The sequence below is a fragment of the Cyanistes caeruleus genome, chromosome 6, assembly GCF_971803275.1.
Source record: "Cyanistes caeruleus chromosome 6, bCyaCae1.hap1.1, whole genome shotgun sequence".
Taxonomy (NCBI): domain Eukaryota; kingdom Metazoa; phylum Chordata; class Aves; order Passeriformes; family Paridae; genus Cyanistes; species Cyanistes caeruleus.
The window spans coordinates 47,045,409-47,062,217 of record NC_141706.1 but is presented as its reverse complement, the minus strand read 5'-3'; the positions used below and the strand labels follow the sequence as shown (position 1 = coordinate 47,062,217).

Genomic DNA, 16,809 nt, shown 5'->3' with positions numbered 1-16,809 from the left:
CAGTTGGGATGAAACTCATTTTGGGAAGATGGGAAGTTACTACATTAATCGGACCTTCTTCTTTGATGTCCATCCCCCTTTGGGGAAGGTAAACTGCTTTTCTGTTACATGTTTCAGAAGCCACAGGAGTGGGTCAGTTAAAGTCTGCCTCTGCCTTCTGGACAAAGGATGTGGTGAACAACAAAGTCCTTCCTAACTGTTGTTGACATCATGGCAATTTGCATTCTGTATCCAGAACCTCAACTTGCAACTTACTGCCTTCACAAAAAATGCTTCAAAAATAAGAAAAGCAAACAGTTTGCATGTTGAGTTTTTGAAAGGCTTGACATGAAAAAATGAGTGTGACCATTGGAGAGCATATGTAGTAGAAACCTGTATTTTTAAGGAAGGAAACAGTTCCTGATAACTTAGGAGCAAATGAGATGCCTGCCACAAATGACCCCGAGAACACTGATTTCCTGTTCTGTAAATGAACTTGTTTTAGCAACAGTGTGCTAAAACTGGTATAGTGTGGATGAAGGTGCATCCTCCTGCCTTGTCAAGGTTATCTTCCTTTCAGACAGACTCTCCTGAAATTAAAGGGATAGGGAGCTATGGGAGACTACAGAATTCTCTCTGCTCTATACCACACCTGGTATTTTCTTGACCTTGCAGTCATCCTTATAGTCTGTTGCAAAAATAATTCTGATTTTGCCTTTAGACAAAGGGCAGTTTGGTATGCATATGATTTCTGTAAATAAACTCTTCTTTGGACGATGTGTCTGAATTACTTGTCCTCTGGATCAATGTGGCTTCTATAAAAACCTTACCTGCTGCTAGCCTGGATACTTTTTCCTTCAGTGTGATTTTTCTGACCAGTTTTTTCACTGTTCCTCTTCAGATGCTGATTGGACTTGCTGGCTACCTTAGTGGATATGATGGTACATTTCCTTTCCAAAAGCCAGGGGATCGATACGAGCAGCACAACTACATAGGGATGAGAGGGGTAAGGCTCTGCAGGCTAGTGTCAAGATGGTTTGCTTTCCTGTGCCTTTCAATACAGGGTATTACATCTTAAGAACAGCTCTCCCTCATCAGATCAGAGATATGTTTGGGAGGGGAGGGGAGAGGAGGGGAGGTGAGGGGAAAGGGAAGGGGAAAGGAAAGGGGAGAACGGGTGTGAGCTCTTGTCCACTGTGGGTGGGATTATAACTTCTCCTATGATCTTTTCCTGCAGTTTTGTGCATTTCTTGGCTCCTGCCTGGTTCCCTTTGCCTACCTCACAGTGTTGGAACTGTCAAAGTCACTGCCAGCAGCCTTACTCGCAGCTTTCATCCTTATTTTTGGTAGGTGTTCCTGCTACAGCAAGCTTCAGTATCTTAATTGTTCAGATAATTTAATTTCTGGATTACCATGTGTTACCTAACCAGAGGATATTTGGGTTAGCGAGAGACTTTCTCAAAAGCAAAGTAATTCCACATTTTTTTATATAAATATGTATGAGGCTTTTTTATTGGTGGTCCCCTTAAGAATTTTACAGTCTTGTTTAGTTCATAGGTACTTCTGTTACTTACATAACCACAGTATTGGATTAGATTGCACCTTAATTTTAAAAATTTTTATAAGGCAGATGGTCAGGAATGATTTTGCCCACTAGTGAAATATTGGGGTTTTCCATGTGAATTATATGAATTACAGAGATGTTTAACAGGCCCTACATTACTTTAGAAGAATTCACAATAAGAAATTAATAAAATCTGTTCTTGAATTGAGCCAAGTGGAGAAATTAACCTTGCAGATGGAGTTACCAAAATAGGAGTTTTTTAGAGGACACACAGGTATTGAGAAATGGAGACTTAAAATATCAAAGCCATAGTCATTATTTATAGGTACAGTCTGAAAGATGACTTCTCCTCTGGCATCCTCTGGGACCATGGTGGTGCCTTAGGTAGATCATTGCTGGCTGTAATCCTCTCCATCTGAATGTGTTACCAGTACTTTGCAAATGGTGTTTCACAGATTTCACTGCTTTTTTGTTTTGTTTTGTTTTGTATTTATTTTTATTTTTGTTTTGGTTTTTTTTCTTTGTTATCCATGTAGGAGATGAAATGCTGTAATTTCCTGTTTCTAAAATTTCCTGTCTTCTTGTTTTGACTACACTGAGGAAACCGAATTCCTACAATCTTAGATGCACTTTGGAACTGCAAGTTTTTCTGACATTGCTGCGTATCTCTTTGCAGATACAGGCTGTATTACGTTGTCCCAATATATTCTGCTGGATCCCATTCTGATGTTCTTTCTGATGGCAGCTGTTCTGAGTATGGTGAAATGTAACAGCTGTGCAGACAGGTAAGATAAGGATGATAATTTTGTTAAACTCTAGGTATTTAATTTTCACACAGTTAAAGTAATGTCTGCCACTGGTGATGTGTGAATAGTTGAATTGAGATTATTTCAGGAAATTTGAAGGTGAAAATATCTGTTGATAGCAGAGAGAAATTTTTACTGTGAGGGTTTGTGTAGTTAGAGAGAACGTATTGTGACTGGAGTACACCAATTTACCTGTGACTGTCAGGTAAATTGGTGTACTCCAGTCACAATACTTTCTGTTGACTTTATACTGACTATAAAAATCCTGCTGTAATTTGTTTGATTTAGAGAAATGACCACAAAAACTTAGAGAGAAATATAGCTGGTATGGGTATTTGCTGTAGACCCATCCAGAGAGGGTGGTGGTTCAGAGGTGCTGGGATATGTCAGAAGCCTTCTTTGTGGCTGGGCTGCACAGAGTAGTTTCCTTGAAATGCATCCCGAATTCAAAGACATAAAAAGTTGAAATTCTGTGTTATTTATTTCATGAAACGTTGAAGAACTGATTGTATCAATCTTAGTGTGTCTACAGTTCATGTGGCTGAAATGCTGCCTGCAGCATCATGTACAGCTATCCAAGGCCATCCTTATCTACAGCTCATTCCCCAGGGAACCCAAGCACTAAATTACAGGGCAGTGCTTGATCAGCTCTGTGTGCTTTGACCTGAATTTATTTTTCATATCTTGGAACTAATCTTTTTGTCAAAGTAGTTGATACTCTGAAAATTAAAAGCCAACTCTAGCTATCGTGTTGCTTAGCAGGTCATGGCGATTTTGTCTAGTTGAAATAAAAGTGTCAAGGCATTAGGAATCAGAAGGAAAAAGATTTTAAATTCTGCTGTCATTTTTTCTGATCTCTCTGCTATGCTTCCATTTTATGTCAGTTTATAATTTGTTTGCTTTTTGCTGCAGCATTTGTTTGTGTTTTGGATAGATGTTTTCCTCTAAGGCTTTCTTGCTTTAGTAAGGGTGGCTTGTCTTTGCCTCTTGTTCTTCCCCATGTCCCTAAATTTCTGAGAGAAGTAAGTTTGCACTTTCTGGAGCACAATTCTTGTTTCTGTTCTCAGAGCTTCCATGTAGTTCTTCACACTAGTATTTTAGCTTATACCTGATGTCTGTGTTTCCATCCTTGAATGGGAGATCTGGGGTATCAAGGCTTCACAAGCCTGTATCTGAAACCAGCATCCTTGCATGATTCTAAACTAAATGCAGAACTTATTTTTCGTCTTCTTATGGGTTCCTGAGAAGACGGACTATAATTTTGTGGGGCAATTTATTTGTTATTTATTTTTGTGATAGCAGGATGCCCATTCATGTAGCCATCATTTTATTTACTGACTTGCTCTACTGGTCCTGCAGGCCATTTTCTGCCTCCTGGTGGCTCTGGCTGAGTCTGACTGGTGTGAGCCTTGCTGGAGCGATGGGGGTAAAATTTGTTGGCCTTTTTGTAGTCCTCTTGGTTGGCCTGAACACAGTCTATGACCTATGGGACTTGCTGGGGAACCTCAGCCTGTCACTGGTGAGTTTCAAAGGCTTTTCTGCACTTTAAGGTTTGTTTTGTTTGCTTTGTAATTGTCCTAGTCTTTGACAACCCTTTAAGTACCCAAACTGAGGTACTCTGTCTGCAGCAAAGAGGGGCATCTGATGTGGGTGATGAAAAATGGAGATTAAGGTTATAATGAAAAAAATTATTGCTAGACTTTTGAAAAAAAATCCACACTTATATTAGGAGGGCCTAATAATATACACGGCAGAAAGATTGTTACTTCTTCCTGAGAGAAACTGTTACCATTCCAGTTGGCTAAATTTTGTGTCTAAGCTAAAAATGCTCATTGTGAGCAGCTTTACAGTGGCCCAAAGCAAGATGCTGTCCAACAGTGTTACCTGACCTTCCAAGGAATATGTGCTACCTGGCAGACAGGCATGTTTGCAGCACTTAGTTTGCATAAGCAGCATGAGGTCAGGCTCTTCTTGGTGAGAGTAAGGGGGCAGAGGCTGCATAGCTGGAGCATCACAAGTCATAGAAATGCTCTGCAGCCTGCAGTATCCCTAGCCAGTTTAGAGGATGAAGGCAGCCATAGTCTGCTTGATTTCACACACATTTAGTTCTTTTAAGCCCTAAAAAAATTGCTAGTGGGTTTGAGTGTCCTGGTCAAATGTATTGCATTTTATATTTGAGAAGCATGAAATCTGCTATTTGGAGAAACGTCTTGATGTACCATTTGCTGTCTTGCAACCAGCAGGAAGACAAATTTTTCAGACATATCTTTTAAAAGGTGTTCAGTTCTCCTCTTGTCTCTTTTGAAGCTTGAAAATTCTATTTCTTTCACTTACTGTTTTTGTCTCGTTTGTCTGATAAACAGTAGGGACATGGGGGGACTTTTTCTATTCCTCCTGTGTGATTTGTTTTCTTTGATTAATGTGAATCAATATGGGCTGCAAAGATTCAATGTTCCAACTCCAGAGAGATACTTCTTGAGTAATGTCAGTTAATTGCATTTGAAATAGAACAAATCCATCATGTCTATGCTTTCTGCCAGCAGACAGCTGCACAGTGATTTCATTTGTGCTGCTGGCAGCAAAGCCAGCAAAGCCCTGAGTGTTAGAATATGGAAAGAAATTTACTCCAAAAGATAGATGCTTTCTGAGTATCTATTTGGCAACTGTGGTGCTTGAGGAGAGGGGAAAAAAAAGGTGAGGATTAATCTCCTGAAAGCCTGAATAACTTGCCTCTGCATTTGTTAGGAAGCTACTCATGATTATTTACATGCAATTTTTTGGGGACTAACTTGATTTCTAGAATTCTCAGCTTGTGTTGGTCCATTGTTCTGGTTTGCTCAATGGTGTCTTTCACTTTCTGTTTTTTTACTTTGCATTGAATTCCTTAGTTAAAGAAAACGATTTCATGAAAATTGGCGCATATTGAGGCCTTTTTAAGTGGGGAACTGAAGGTTAGTTCATGTGCCTCTCCACTGCCTGTATTTGGTTATGTACTATCAATCAGCATTTTCTTAAGTGTACAGTGCTTATTAAATGTTCTGCTGAAGTACTTGAGCTAAACAACTCTTTCCTTTGTTGACTTGAGTGAGTTTTGCAAGGTATTCAGCTTTTTCCATTCCTTCTAAATGAATTGGTTCTGGTGCTAAGGGATGGAGAATGATTAGCTTAATGATTATATGATAGGTATCATGTTAAAAAATACAGAGAATAGCAATTGCATCTGCTTTCATCCACTTTGAAGTTAGTGTAGGCATTTTGCAAAGGTTTTGCTATTTATTTTTTTTCTCCTTCCACAGCTATTTATTATCCCCCCTCTATTTCACATTATTTACTCTACTAACATCAGTGTCAGTAGAATGTGAAAATGTAATAGCTTCTTTGGCATCTGTTTGCAAAACATGTTTTCAATTGGTTGGAATAAAATATTTTGCTTTCATTTTGGGACATCTGAAGAACAGGTTTTGCTGCTGACTTCTGTAACTTTTGGCTGAGCAGCACTAGAAGTTGCAGTGTGAGAACATCCTTGCTAAGCAAGGTAATTTCTGTAAGTGAAGCATATCTAGATCCCCAAGATGTCCTGGTTCATTCACATTTGCATAGACTTATTGGGGGAACAAATTTCCATTTTCCCTTTTGCTTAGCTTAGTAGTAGTAGTACTTAATAGTAGTTACTGTTTTGGAAACCCTCTCTTTGATGGGATTTTAGGTCAAGATATGTACCACTGATAAACAAGTTAAGGTCCTTGCTCTCCAAGTATTTTCAAGGGGGCTGCCCAACCAACCTTCTTTGCCGAAGTTAGGAATGCTCAACACTTTGGAGTGCTAAACTCTTCTTCTGCCTGTTTTTGTCTCTTTTCCTATGACCCTAAAATTTTGAGGTACCATAGCTCCAGCTTTTGGAGATACACAGCAAGGTCTGCCTCAGCTTTTACCTCTCTCTGGGCCTTTCTGAGGTAATTCTACAGCCTGGTGAGCTTTCTCGCACAGCAAGCTCGAGCTATAGGACTGCTGCTTAGAGTCTGCTGAAATAAGAAAAGGAGTGAAGTTGTTACTGCACTGTTTGATGGAGATTGTGTTTGTTACAGGTCATGTTTGGGAAGCATTTACTGGCTCGTGTACTCTGCCTCATCGTGCTCCCACTTGCCCTCTACACGGCTATCTTTGCTGTTCATTTTGCAGTGTTAAATAGAAGGTATTTCACAATGTTTTCTCCAGAAGCATTACTTGTCTTTGCTTTGAATTAACGCTACTGGTTATATAGTACTCCACTTTCAGTTTCAGAAGCACAGCCACAAGCTGTGTCTTTGTTTAATTCCCTTCCCCAACTCTCTGGCCAAGCTGGCAGTGAAATTGAATTTGAGCTTGAGACTTTCTGAAATGCCAAGCAAGTAACCTAACCAAACTTCCTATCTCATTTTTTCCTCTTCTCTTTCTGGGACCTGAAAATGTCTCAACTCCATTCTTTGTCTTTTTATAATTAAAAAAAAAAAGAAGTCATTGCATTCCTGAAAAATGGCTGTGATTAAAAAGAGTCTGAGTGTGCCTGAAGGGAGGGCTCTTTCCGGAGTGCTTGCAACCAAGGGATGATTTTTACAAGGAAAGAGCTAGTAAAATGGCCAAGTAATGTGTTCCATATGCCAACATTAAAAAATGGGGAGAATAAGAATTTCACTGTAGAAAAAGAATAGAAAAAGAAATCTGTTATTTTTCAGTTAAAGTTGACTGGTCTTACCACTAACCTCTTAGCAGAAGTAAGACTACAGGTACCACAGAGAAAGGCTTTGTTATATCTGTCCTGACAGTGGGTCAGTTTATTTGTTGTAAGAACACCTGCAAAGACAGTTCTGATGCTTTGTGCAGTGCCAGCATGTACATTTTTGTGACCTCAAGCCCTTGCAGCTCTGGACAATTTTCTGCAAGACTGTCTCTATCTGCTGTGATTCACAACATTAGAGAATTGTGCTTCTTAAGGGAACTGCACCCACTTTTCTTCAGATTCCCAGTCTGGTTTTATAATTTTTCTTCTGTAAAAACAACTTGGTAATTCATGACAGAGGTTTGTGTGCTGTTTAGTGAGACTTTGAATTGTCATATTCTTTGCTCTCTTTTGTAGTGGTCCTGGGGATGGTTTCTTCAGTTCAGCATTTCAATCCCAGCTGATTGGGAACAATCTTCATAATGTCTCTGTTCCAGAGCGTGAGTGTCCGAATGAATAAAGCACTCTGGATGTTGTCAGTGTACATGAGAACTTTAATAAAAACAGTGTCCTTGTGACTCAGTGAAGGGCAGTGTGAATTATACCTTCCATGGTCAAGGGCAGATCTTCCTCTGTGCAGTTTTATGTATTGACAGAAAGAAAAAGGCTGAAAATAGCACCATGTTCAGTACATCGTCACTAGCTGTTTCATCATTTTCCATCTAGAGGGAAAGATGCCATTTTGAGGGGTTTGACTTGTGTGCATGCATCTTGTCATTCTTTGGTTCTATATTGCTTGATACAACAAAAAGATGTTTTTCATGTTCACCTTAGATTTGTAGATGTTCAGATGTGGGATTTGTTTCCTAAATATGTGTAAATGGAAACTATCAACTTTTGTGACACAGTGTGCCACTGGCTCAGAATGCATCTGAATTTAGCAAAAAGAAGTCTCTGTGGTTGTTCCCTAATCCTCAGATTGGCTAGGAACTACTGAGCCTTTAAAATGGTTTAGCTCTCTGATTACTTCAGCGTTTTTCTGGCTGTTCCCTGCTCCAGAGCTGTCACTGGGGGAGCATCAGGTCTGTTCTCCAAGACTGAGTTTTCCCACTTGCACTGGGGGGGTGAGGAAGGAGGATGTCTTAAGCCAGTGTTTCAGCTCTGCTATCCAGTAGCTGAGCTTGCCTCCCTTCCCTCTTGTATTGCTGTAGGGGTCAGCAGTATTTTGACTGTATACTCTCAGGGAAAGCTATCTCAAAAGTCTCATTATGAAATTAAAAACAAAGGAACCACGTCTGTTTATGTTAAAACTTAGTGGGAGAGTTTTAAGTGTTTCAGCCAAAAGTTATGTAACAGTTTCACTGCTTAGGGATGGGAGATAGGTTTGCAGTGAGCACTGTGGAGTGAAGTGTCAAACAGGAAAAAAACTTCCATCAAAAACAATGGGGAATGCATGGCTAATCAAGCACTGTAGACTAGCTGGGGGAGATACAGGAGAGCTGCCTGACATCTTTTTTCCTCCTTTCTCATGCAGATTTGGCATATGGGTCTGTGGTGACGATGAAGAACCTTCGGATGGCAGGGGGATACCTTCACTCCCACTGGCACCTCTATCCTGAGGGCATTGGGGCTCGCCAGCAGCAGGTTGGTGTGCTGTGGTAGTACTGCCTGTGACTACAGCCACTGACTTACTCTTGCATTTAGCATTAGGGAACAAACTGCTGGGAGCTACATGTTTACTCAGCATATGTTATCCTCTCAGTGCCACAGCTATGCACTTGGCTTGGAGCTCTGACTAAAAAGGAGGCTTGAAGAGAGCCTACCACACTGCATCAGAGAGGTGACTTACAGTAACAAGGCTTTTCAAGACCGCTGTCCATAAGTGGAATCCAAGAGGACTTTAGAATAGTCTTCCATAATGAAAGTTACCTCATGGAAGGCTGTAAAACTCTGTTTAAAACAAATACATTATCTTAAAACTTTAGTGGCTGTGTATTAAAAAAAGGGAATAGAACTGCTGTATATTATTTTTACTCCAGCCACTGGCCTCTATGACCTTACTTGAATCCCTCTCCTTTGTACCTTGTTTCCTTCATCTATCACCAAAGAATTTGTAGTGCTTTGCTCATTAAATTAGATACTGTACATTTGTAAGCTAATGTAGCCATATGGAAACCATCTGAACTAAGGGCTTCTCATTAAATGATTAAGCAGTAAGTGAAAGTAGAAATCAGAAATCGTGTAACTATCTCTAATTAAGAAGTACAAACATTAAGCAGATTTCTTAATTTTTGTTCATCATCATCAAGCTTCACAAATCATTGCCGCTTCTGCACTTCTACCAAGATGCATTCCGCAGTTTGATTATTGGTGTCTAAAAATTGTTCTGAGATCCTTGAAAGAAAGTTGCCAGAGAAACACAAGTGTTTGGTTTTTAACTCCCTGCTGTCTCTGTGGCTAGGAGGAAGTTTTCAGAAGTGAAAACTTTGTCTTGATCTTTTTTTCCTGCTGCTTGTCACAATCAGAATTTCTAATACTCTAGCATGACATTAATGTTTATTACAGTGTATGGAAATGCCATGCTAAACTGCTTTAAGCATAGGCAAAATTAGAGTGCAGATCATGCTTTATGACACTAAAAGCAGGGAAAGGCAATTTGGAGAGGACACTAATGGGAGTTCCTTGTGGAAAGTGGGAAAGGGTGGAGATTTCCTCCCTGTGCTCCCTGCCCTGGTGGTAGGACAACAGTAGGGTTCTTGGGTAGTTTCAGGGCTCTGGAGAGGGGAAGGGAATTAAGAACTTAGAGAAGATTTAGAGAGGAAAAAGTGATCTCTCTGCTTCCATTTTCCCCTCCTCTCCTGGTGGCTTGACCTCAAGGTATGAGGGTCTACCTCCAGCTCTCCCTTCCCCATGGTCACACACTCCTCCGTGTTCTGCCTCTCACCCACCCACTGGGTGGTGCTCCCACCTGAGGCACAGGTGGGGCACTGGGTTAGGGTTCCACAGAGCAGGGCTTGCTGCTCTGTAAGGGGAAGGTGGGCAAAGGGGGAGTACAGTTCCACGTGCTCTGGGGAGTAGCAGCCTGGAATAAGATGGTCTTTGTGTTCATGGTAGCAGTAGATGCTCTCTGTGAGGCTGAGCAGGCTGGCAAGGGTTAGCTGTCTACCATGTGTGGCTGTAATGGGTGGTTCCTGAATCCTTACCTTGCCTGGATCTTTTGGCAGATACTATGGATGTCACAGTCAGCCTGTTGTCATAAATCTCAACTGTCTGTAAAGCCAGTGCAGCTTCTTATCTCCTGGTTCAGATAGTGGTCAGAGATTATTCAAGAGTTCTAGTTTGGGTATCCTGTTGTTGTAGAAGGAGCCTCTGAAACAGGGTGAGAGGAGGTCAGACTGTGTTTGGAGGCTGTTGGTGCATGTGAACTGCCATGAAGTGCTTCTGAGTACAGGCTAAGTACAGTACACTAGCTAAGAGGTGTCATCTGGGTTAAGGAGCAGCCCTTAACTGGTTTCCTGGAGGGCACTGTCATAAAGGTAATCCCAGGATTTCTGTGTGGTTGGTGTATTCATTTGGAGCTTGACTTGCTGTTGAATATGTGACTGCTATCAACAGCCTTTTTCTTGTTAAGTAAAATAATCCTGTCATTTCAGGTCACTGCCTACTTACATAAAGACTTGAACAACCTGTGGATCATAAAGAAACATGATTCAGATACAGGTAACAAATACCAGTAAAGTGCCTTTTATAACTGCTGCTTCTGTTTTTCACATAAATATTCTGAGTTCTCTCCAGAGTGGAGCATCCTTCATGGATATGAGGAGGAGAAGAAGAAGAAGAAGAAGAGGAAGCTGTCTCCATCTTGATTTACACTGTGTGTGTCTACTGTGTTTTGGTTCCTCTCCAGATTGTACAGCTGAAGTAAATAAGCTTTTCTTAGCTGAAGGTTGCATTGACAATTTTTCAGCTGTGTAAGGCTGCAAATAACAGCAGAGAGGAAATTTGTCTGAACTGAGTTAATATTTTTTGCAATCTGTTATTGTGGCTATGAGTCTTGGGAAAGCTGGGTCCTGTTACGGTCTGGTACATTGTGTTTGACAGATTTTTGTGGATGATTGCTTGGGACAAGATAAGAGTACTGAATGTGATGATACACGGTTTGTACAGAAAGCTGTTGGTTTAGATTATGTTGTGTATACAGCTGAGGCATGCTTGGTCTGGTAGTTTCTTTTTTTTTTAAATGCTGCATGTGTTTATAAAAGTTAACAAGAACTGTCTAAACATCAAAATATGTAAATAATATAGATACATAAGAAAAAACTACAGTCAGTGTTGCAAGAGTCTTTTATAGTTCACATTCTTTGGAGTAGCTCTTAGGGCTAAGAGTCTAGAATAATGTTTTATCCAGGTTTAGAGGCAATATAACTTTGCTTTATTATCTGCTTGAGGCATGAGCATCAGCAAGAAACTTTCTAAGGGCCTGGTAAGTTTGTCAGTGCATTGATATGATTAGTTTGTCTTTCTTCAGCAGATCTGTCTGACCCCTCAAGCCCTGTGGAGTTTGTGAGGCACGGAGATATTATTCGTCTGGAACATAAAGAGTAAGGATGATTTCTGGGATTCAAAGAGATTGTGTAGTTAAATAGAATTGATGGGAGACTTGTCCTGCTGGAGACTGTGGTTAGACGAGCACAAGCAGGCTGTGTGACAATGGTATCTGTATATCTGAGTTTCCAGTGTGAGGTTTGTAGATTTTTTCTTCATATGGTTTATGTTTTGAAAAGTGCCTATTAAATGAGAGACTTTTAAGACAACCACAGAACTTTATTAGAACTACCTACGTAAGCAGCAGGGAGATTTGTTCAGTTGTGTGAAGTGTAGTAATCAGAGTAACTCTTCCAGAGAGTAACTCTTCCAGAGAAGCAGTTTCAAAACCCGCATTCTGTTGCCTGTCTCCATGATGAATTTTCTAGACAAATAGAATATAGGGTTTTTTTGTCAGTATACTCCAAGTATCCTGTTCCTATGTTCATAGGCAGTATCCACCCACTGAAGTTCTCAACAGCACTGAGATCATAGAAGTTAAACACTTGGAATGAAAATGGAAGCTGATCTCTTCCCTTTCTGCAGGGAATACCTAAGTGGAAGCAGGGGAACCGTAGTGACTTGATATTTAGTCTTTGTCTCATCTAATGTCACTGTGCCAAAATGCTCTGTGCTTTCACTGCTTTGATTTCTTAACAGAACCTCTAAACTCGTGAGCCAGGAAATCATGTTGTATTGTATTCAGTGTAACGTATGCACAGATCATTGCTTAGATTTCCAAAATAATTATAAGACTTATTTTTTTAAACTTTTTATTTGGGAGTTTACTATCAAATATATGGTAACAAGGATGATAAAATCTTGATTAGGCAAAATGGGCTAAGTCCTGATGAGGTCTCTGTCATGGGAGTGAATTGGCAGTGCTGGGGAAGGATATGGCGTGTGGCGCGTCCTGCGGCACAGCGGTGTCCCTGCCGATGTGGCCGGGCGGCAGCAGCGTGCTGCTGTCCCAGCACTTTTGGCAAGGACTGACAGTCTGTGGCCATGTTTCTCTGGTTCCCTCAGTTGGCAGACCCTGCCAGAGTGGGAGGCTCTTTGTCTGCACTGTGCTGGTGCTAAATGGTGGTCACTGATTTCCCCTTAAGTGGTACAGACTATCTCCACAAAAGCAAAACTGGTAATCACAAAAGGTTAGGATCTTGCTTTTCTTCTTACACGACAGGTCTCTTTGTCACACTTTTACTTTTAATTAAAAAAAAAAACAAACCAGAGCAAACAGAAACAAATCTCTTTTCCTTTTAGAGGTGGAAGATTGTAGTTTGAGGGTTGGGTTTATTCATGCTGTCATCTTTTTCTGTCACTACCCAGTGGCATAAGTTCAGAGTCACATGCTGGGAAGTGACAGTTTCACTCCATGTCTCCCATCCCATTAAGGCTGCATCCTGCTGTGCCCTCAGCTGGAATTCAGTGGTTAGAGTACTGGCAGATCTCTGAATGGCTCAAACCAATGTTTTTATCACAAATTGACAAGGTTCAAAGGTTTGACTTTCAATTTCATTTCAGAACTTCTAGAAATCTGCACAGTCACCAGCATGAGGCTCCCCTGACAAGGAAGCATTTTCAGGTCACTGGCTATGGAATAGTAAGTGAAGGCAAGACAAAACAAAAGCTTCTTCTTTGGGAAGAGTTCATACCTTGGCAAGGGAATTCATTGTTGCTTTTTTTAGTTTGTTAGCTAGGATGATAGATGAACATCTGCCATCCTCAAGGAAAAAACTGATGTAGTATGAAATGCCTTAGCTCATATTTAAGGTCTATTTAATGTGAACAGAGATTAAAAAATAATTTAAACTTTTACTGTCAGTCTTGGCAGCATTCAACTCCAGAAATGACAAACTGAGCAACCTTGAAGTTGCTCTGACAAGTATTATTTTATGTATTTGGCCTTGTCACATAGACAAGTGTTTTTTTAACAGAATGATGACAGAACTTTGAATCACAAAGATGAAATATGCTTTGAGGGCTGAATTTCCAAATGCAAAGATCTGTTGCCTAAACCCCTTTATGAAGCAGCCAAGTTGCCCTGTTTATGCTGTAACTCTGAGCTACAGTCAAGAATGAATTGAAAGCAAACAAAATTAAGATTGGCAAGATAGAGATGTATTTGCGAGTGGTTGCTTATGTCTAGAATGATGTCTTCCTGATGGGGAATCTCTTCTGTGAAGTTTGAGTGAGGCTGGTCTGGACTAGATTTTTAGCTTTCCACCTAGTGGAATTTCAGAATTTCCTGTTTGAAGTGCTTCAGGTCTGTGTGTCTTCTAGTTTGGGCATTCTTTTGTTCTGTTTCTCCATTGTTACAATTTTTTTCTCCAATGCTATGTTTGCATGATAGAATGGAACAGGAGACTCCAATGATTTCTGGCGGATTGAAGTGGTAGGCAGAAAAACTGGGAAGCTCATCAAAGTCCTACGGAGTCAGGTCCGGCTAACCCATGTGGCCACAGGGTGTATACTGGGATCTTCTGGAAAGACTCTGCCAAAATGGTAAATAGTTTGTAGTCCCTATCCACCCCTGCAGGGCCTGGAGCTGACATGTTTCTGTACTCAGTGGTACTTTTAGCATAAGTAAGAATTAAGTTTCTTTCATTTTTTTAAAAGAATAAAAATACAGCTAACGGGTATTAAAAATATGACCAGAGGGGAAGATCTGGGTTGGGGTTATGCGGTCTGTTACAGTGAAGGTATACAGCTCCGAAAAATAATATCCCATACTAAGAGATCCAGAAGTGGCATGGACATAGATCTTGTCATCTGGTAAGGCCAGGAGGGGATGACAGATGTATCATTTAATGTGTTATTTAACCTTGGGGTTTGCAGAAATCACTGGAAACTGGGGCAGTTCATGGTGTTCTGTACCACAATCTTCAAAATTACTTTCTATTGGTATTAATCTACCTTGTGATTAGAAGACCTTTGCCATTTTTGCATGCAGCATCTGAAGCAAGGCAGTGGTTACAAGCTGCTGTTCACAGGGGTGAATATGTTTTATATGTCCTTGAATTATACATCTCCATCTTTCAAATGAGGTGTATGCAGAGACATCCAGGCTGATGTCAAGCAAGCTGCCCTGTCTGTAAAGCTGCACCATGTGGGATGCTGACACAGATCCTGAGGCAGAGGCTGTGCACTCATGTGGCTGCTGTTTCCAGAGCTGCCTTCCTTTCTGCTACTCTAGGTCTCCCTTCACTGTGTTGTGGTAAAACCAACTTCTAAGGAATCCTGTGGATTCTGAATCACAGAGCAGGCAACTGCCTGGCCAGGAGTGCATGTGCCACTTAGATGTCACCATAAAACTGGGCTCATGGGCACACAATGTGTTCAGTTAAAAAAAAAAAAAATCAATCTCCATCAAGAGCATTCAAAAAAATGCTGTAAATTTTGGGGTGTTTTTTTCCTCACTAAGAATTTATTATGTGAATGGAAATTATTGCCACAAAATATTGATGATAGTAACAGCTGAGGGGAAAGAATACTTGTTAACTGCAAATAAGGATGGTTAGAGTATATTGGGTTTTTATATTTTTTTATTTAATGGGTAGTAATCACTATCCTTCAGAGAATTTAGTAGTAATTATTTAATGAATTACTTAATTAGTGAGATTTACTAAGTGGTGATTGATAGAAATTTCCCTATTAATCTGTCATATTATTGCCAGATTTGATGCACTTTCTCCCAATGTCTTTGATGTGACCCACTAGACATAGGGTGACAGACTAAGGAACAATTATTAGTATCCTCTAAGGTAGTTGTTTTGTTTCTGTAATACAGTTCTTGTAGATATGGATTGAGTTAAATGGATGATGGTGATTTTCTTTGGAAGGACTATAAGGGTTGAATTAGAAGTAGTTTCTAGTTGGCAAAGTGCATAATTTTCAAAAATCCCACATACCCATCTAGGGCTTTTTAAGTGAGAAAGTGAGAAATGTGATTCAACTATTCGGTAGAGTTTCGATGTCAACTGCCTTGCAGATTGTTTTGGTTTCTACATGGTTCTTATAGCACATAAGAGTGCAACTGCTGAAGCATTATAGAGAAGTATAAAGCTAAATGGGGGAAAACAAAACAAGAAATGAAAATATTGAGTGTTCCTGTGGGGTGGTGGTGAATTGTTCCGCTGATCCTCAGGGGCTGGGAACAAGTAGAAGTCACCTGCACACCTTACCTGAAGGAGACACCCAATTCCCTCTGGAACTTTGAAGATCATATTAACCCTAAATGTAAGTAACTGATTTCCTTTTCAATTGAGAGTGCATCTTGGCTTGCTGTTAAATGAAGGGATGAGCTATTAGATAGCAGTAACTGGCATTCTGCATTTGAAATGTATGTGTTCTTAGCTGAAGTGCAAACTTGCTGAACCTGAGTGTGTGCAGGGATGCAGAGCTCTTTTCTATTTCGCTGTTTGTACTGGAAGTTGGTGATAATGCTTGAAATCTAGTGGAAGTATAAAGACTTTTTAATGGATTTTGAGATTTTAATGTGTTACACAAGTGTGAAGCACTCCAGTACAGGCTGTTACTTCTAACATTGTTTAATTGGGAATTGTTGTCGTTGATATGAGTATGTCATATATATTTCAATGATTTTTTAAAAAAGCTTGGATCCAGTCTCTTCTGGTGTATTTTTTCCTTCTTCTACTGGGGGTGTGCTAAATGATGACATTGTAGTACCATCAAGAAATGAGTAGTGTGTGACAGAGATCTAAGTTTGCCAGTAATGACAGATGGGTCCTGCAGCCTCATCCAGGAGTTACATATGTTTCACAGGCTCATCTGGCCCGGTTTGGTCAAGACAATTTTCATTCCATGAATTTCAGGTGACTGGGCTGAGTTCTGAGTTAATAAAACACTTACTGTTCTTCCTCCTGTGGGAGCAACTGTATGCAAACCAAAAAAGAGAAATTCTGGGCTGTTGACTTAGTAGAATTTTCTCTTCTGTTGTAATGTATTTTACATTCCCATACTTACGGCTTATTTACAGATAAACAACAGCCTGTGAAGAGTATGTCTCTCATTTCAGCCAGAAATAAAAATCTATTTATTTAATGGACTTTTATATATTTCTAGGGCTCCTGGAAGTAAAGGAGGAAATTTAGAAGTACAACAGTTGTAAAGGTCACTGGGGGATACTTTTGAGTGCAAGCCACTGTGTTTAGAGTATG

At 40.2% G+C, this 16,809-nt stretch overlaps 1 protein-coding gene across 22 annotated transcripts in view; it reads left to right on the top strand.

Annotated features, from left to right (window-relative positions):
- The window catches only part of POMT2 (protein O-mannosyltransferase 2), a 38,398-nt gene that overhangs the window by 2,766 nt on the left and 18,823 nt on the right, over nt 1-16,809 (top strand). For 13 of the 22 annotated variants that reach the window (XR_015288152.1, XR_015288151.1, XR_015288158.1 and 10 more), the window contains 13 exons: nt 4-88; nt 881-985; nt 1,217-1,325; nt 2,220-2,328; nt 3,709-3,868; nt 6,435-6,541; nt 7,463-7,545; nt 8,580-8,689; nt 10,699-10,765; nt 11,574-11,646; nt 13,154-13,232; nt 13,983-14,134; nt 15,777-15,868. Coding sequence is in view for 16 of the 22 variants with exons in the window: in XM_086893469.1 (XP_086749595.1) it covers nt 4-88; nt 881-985; nt 1,217-1,325; nt 2,220-2,328; nt 3,709-3,868; nt 6,435-6,541; nt 7,463-7,545; nt 8,580-8,689; nt 10,699-10,765; nt 11,574-11,646; nt 13,154-13,232; nt 13,983-14,134; nt 15,777-15,868 (1,331 nt within the window). In the remaining 6 variants the exon portion in view is untranslated. The remainder of the gene's footprint in view (nt 1-3; nt 89-880; nt 986-1,216; nt 1,326-2,219; nt 2,329-3,708; nt 3,869-6,434; nt 6,542-7,462; nt 7,546-8,579; nt 8,690-10,698; nt 10,766-11,573; nt 11,647-13,153; nt 13,233-13,982; nt 14,135-15,776; nt 15,869-16,809) is intronic. The other 9 variants (XR_015288160.1, XR_015288157.1, XM_023927765.2 and 6 more) reach the window with 1 other exon arrangement.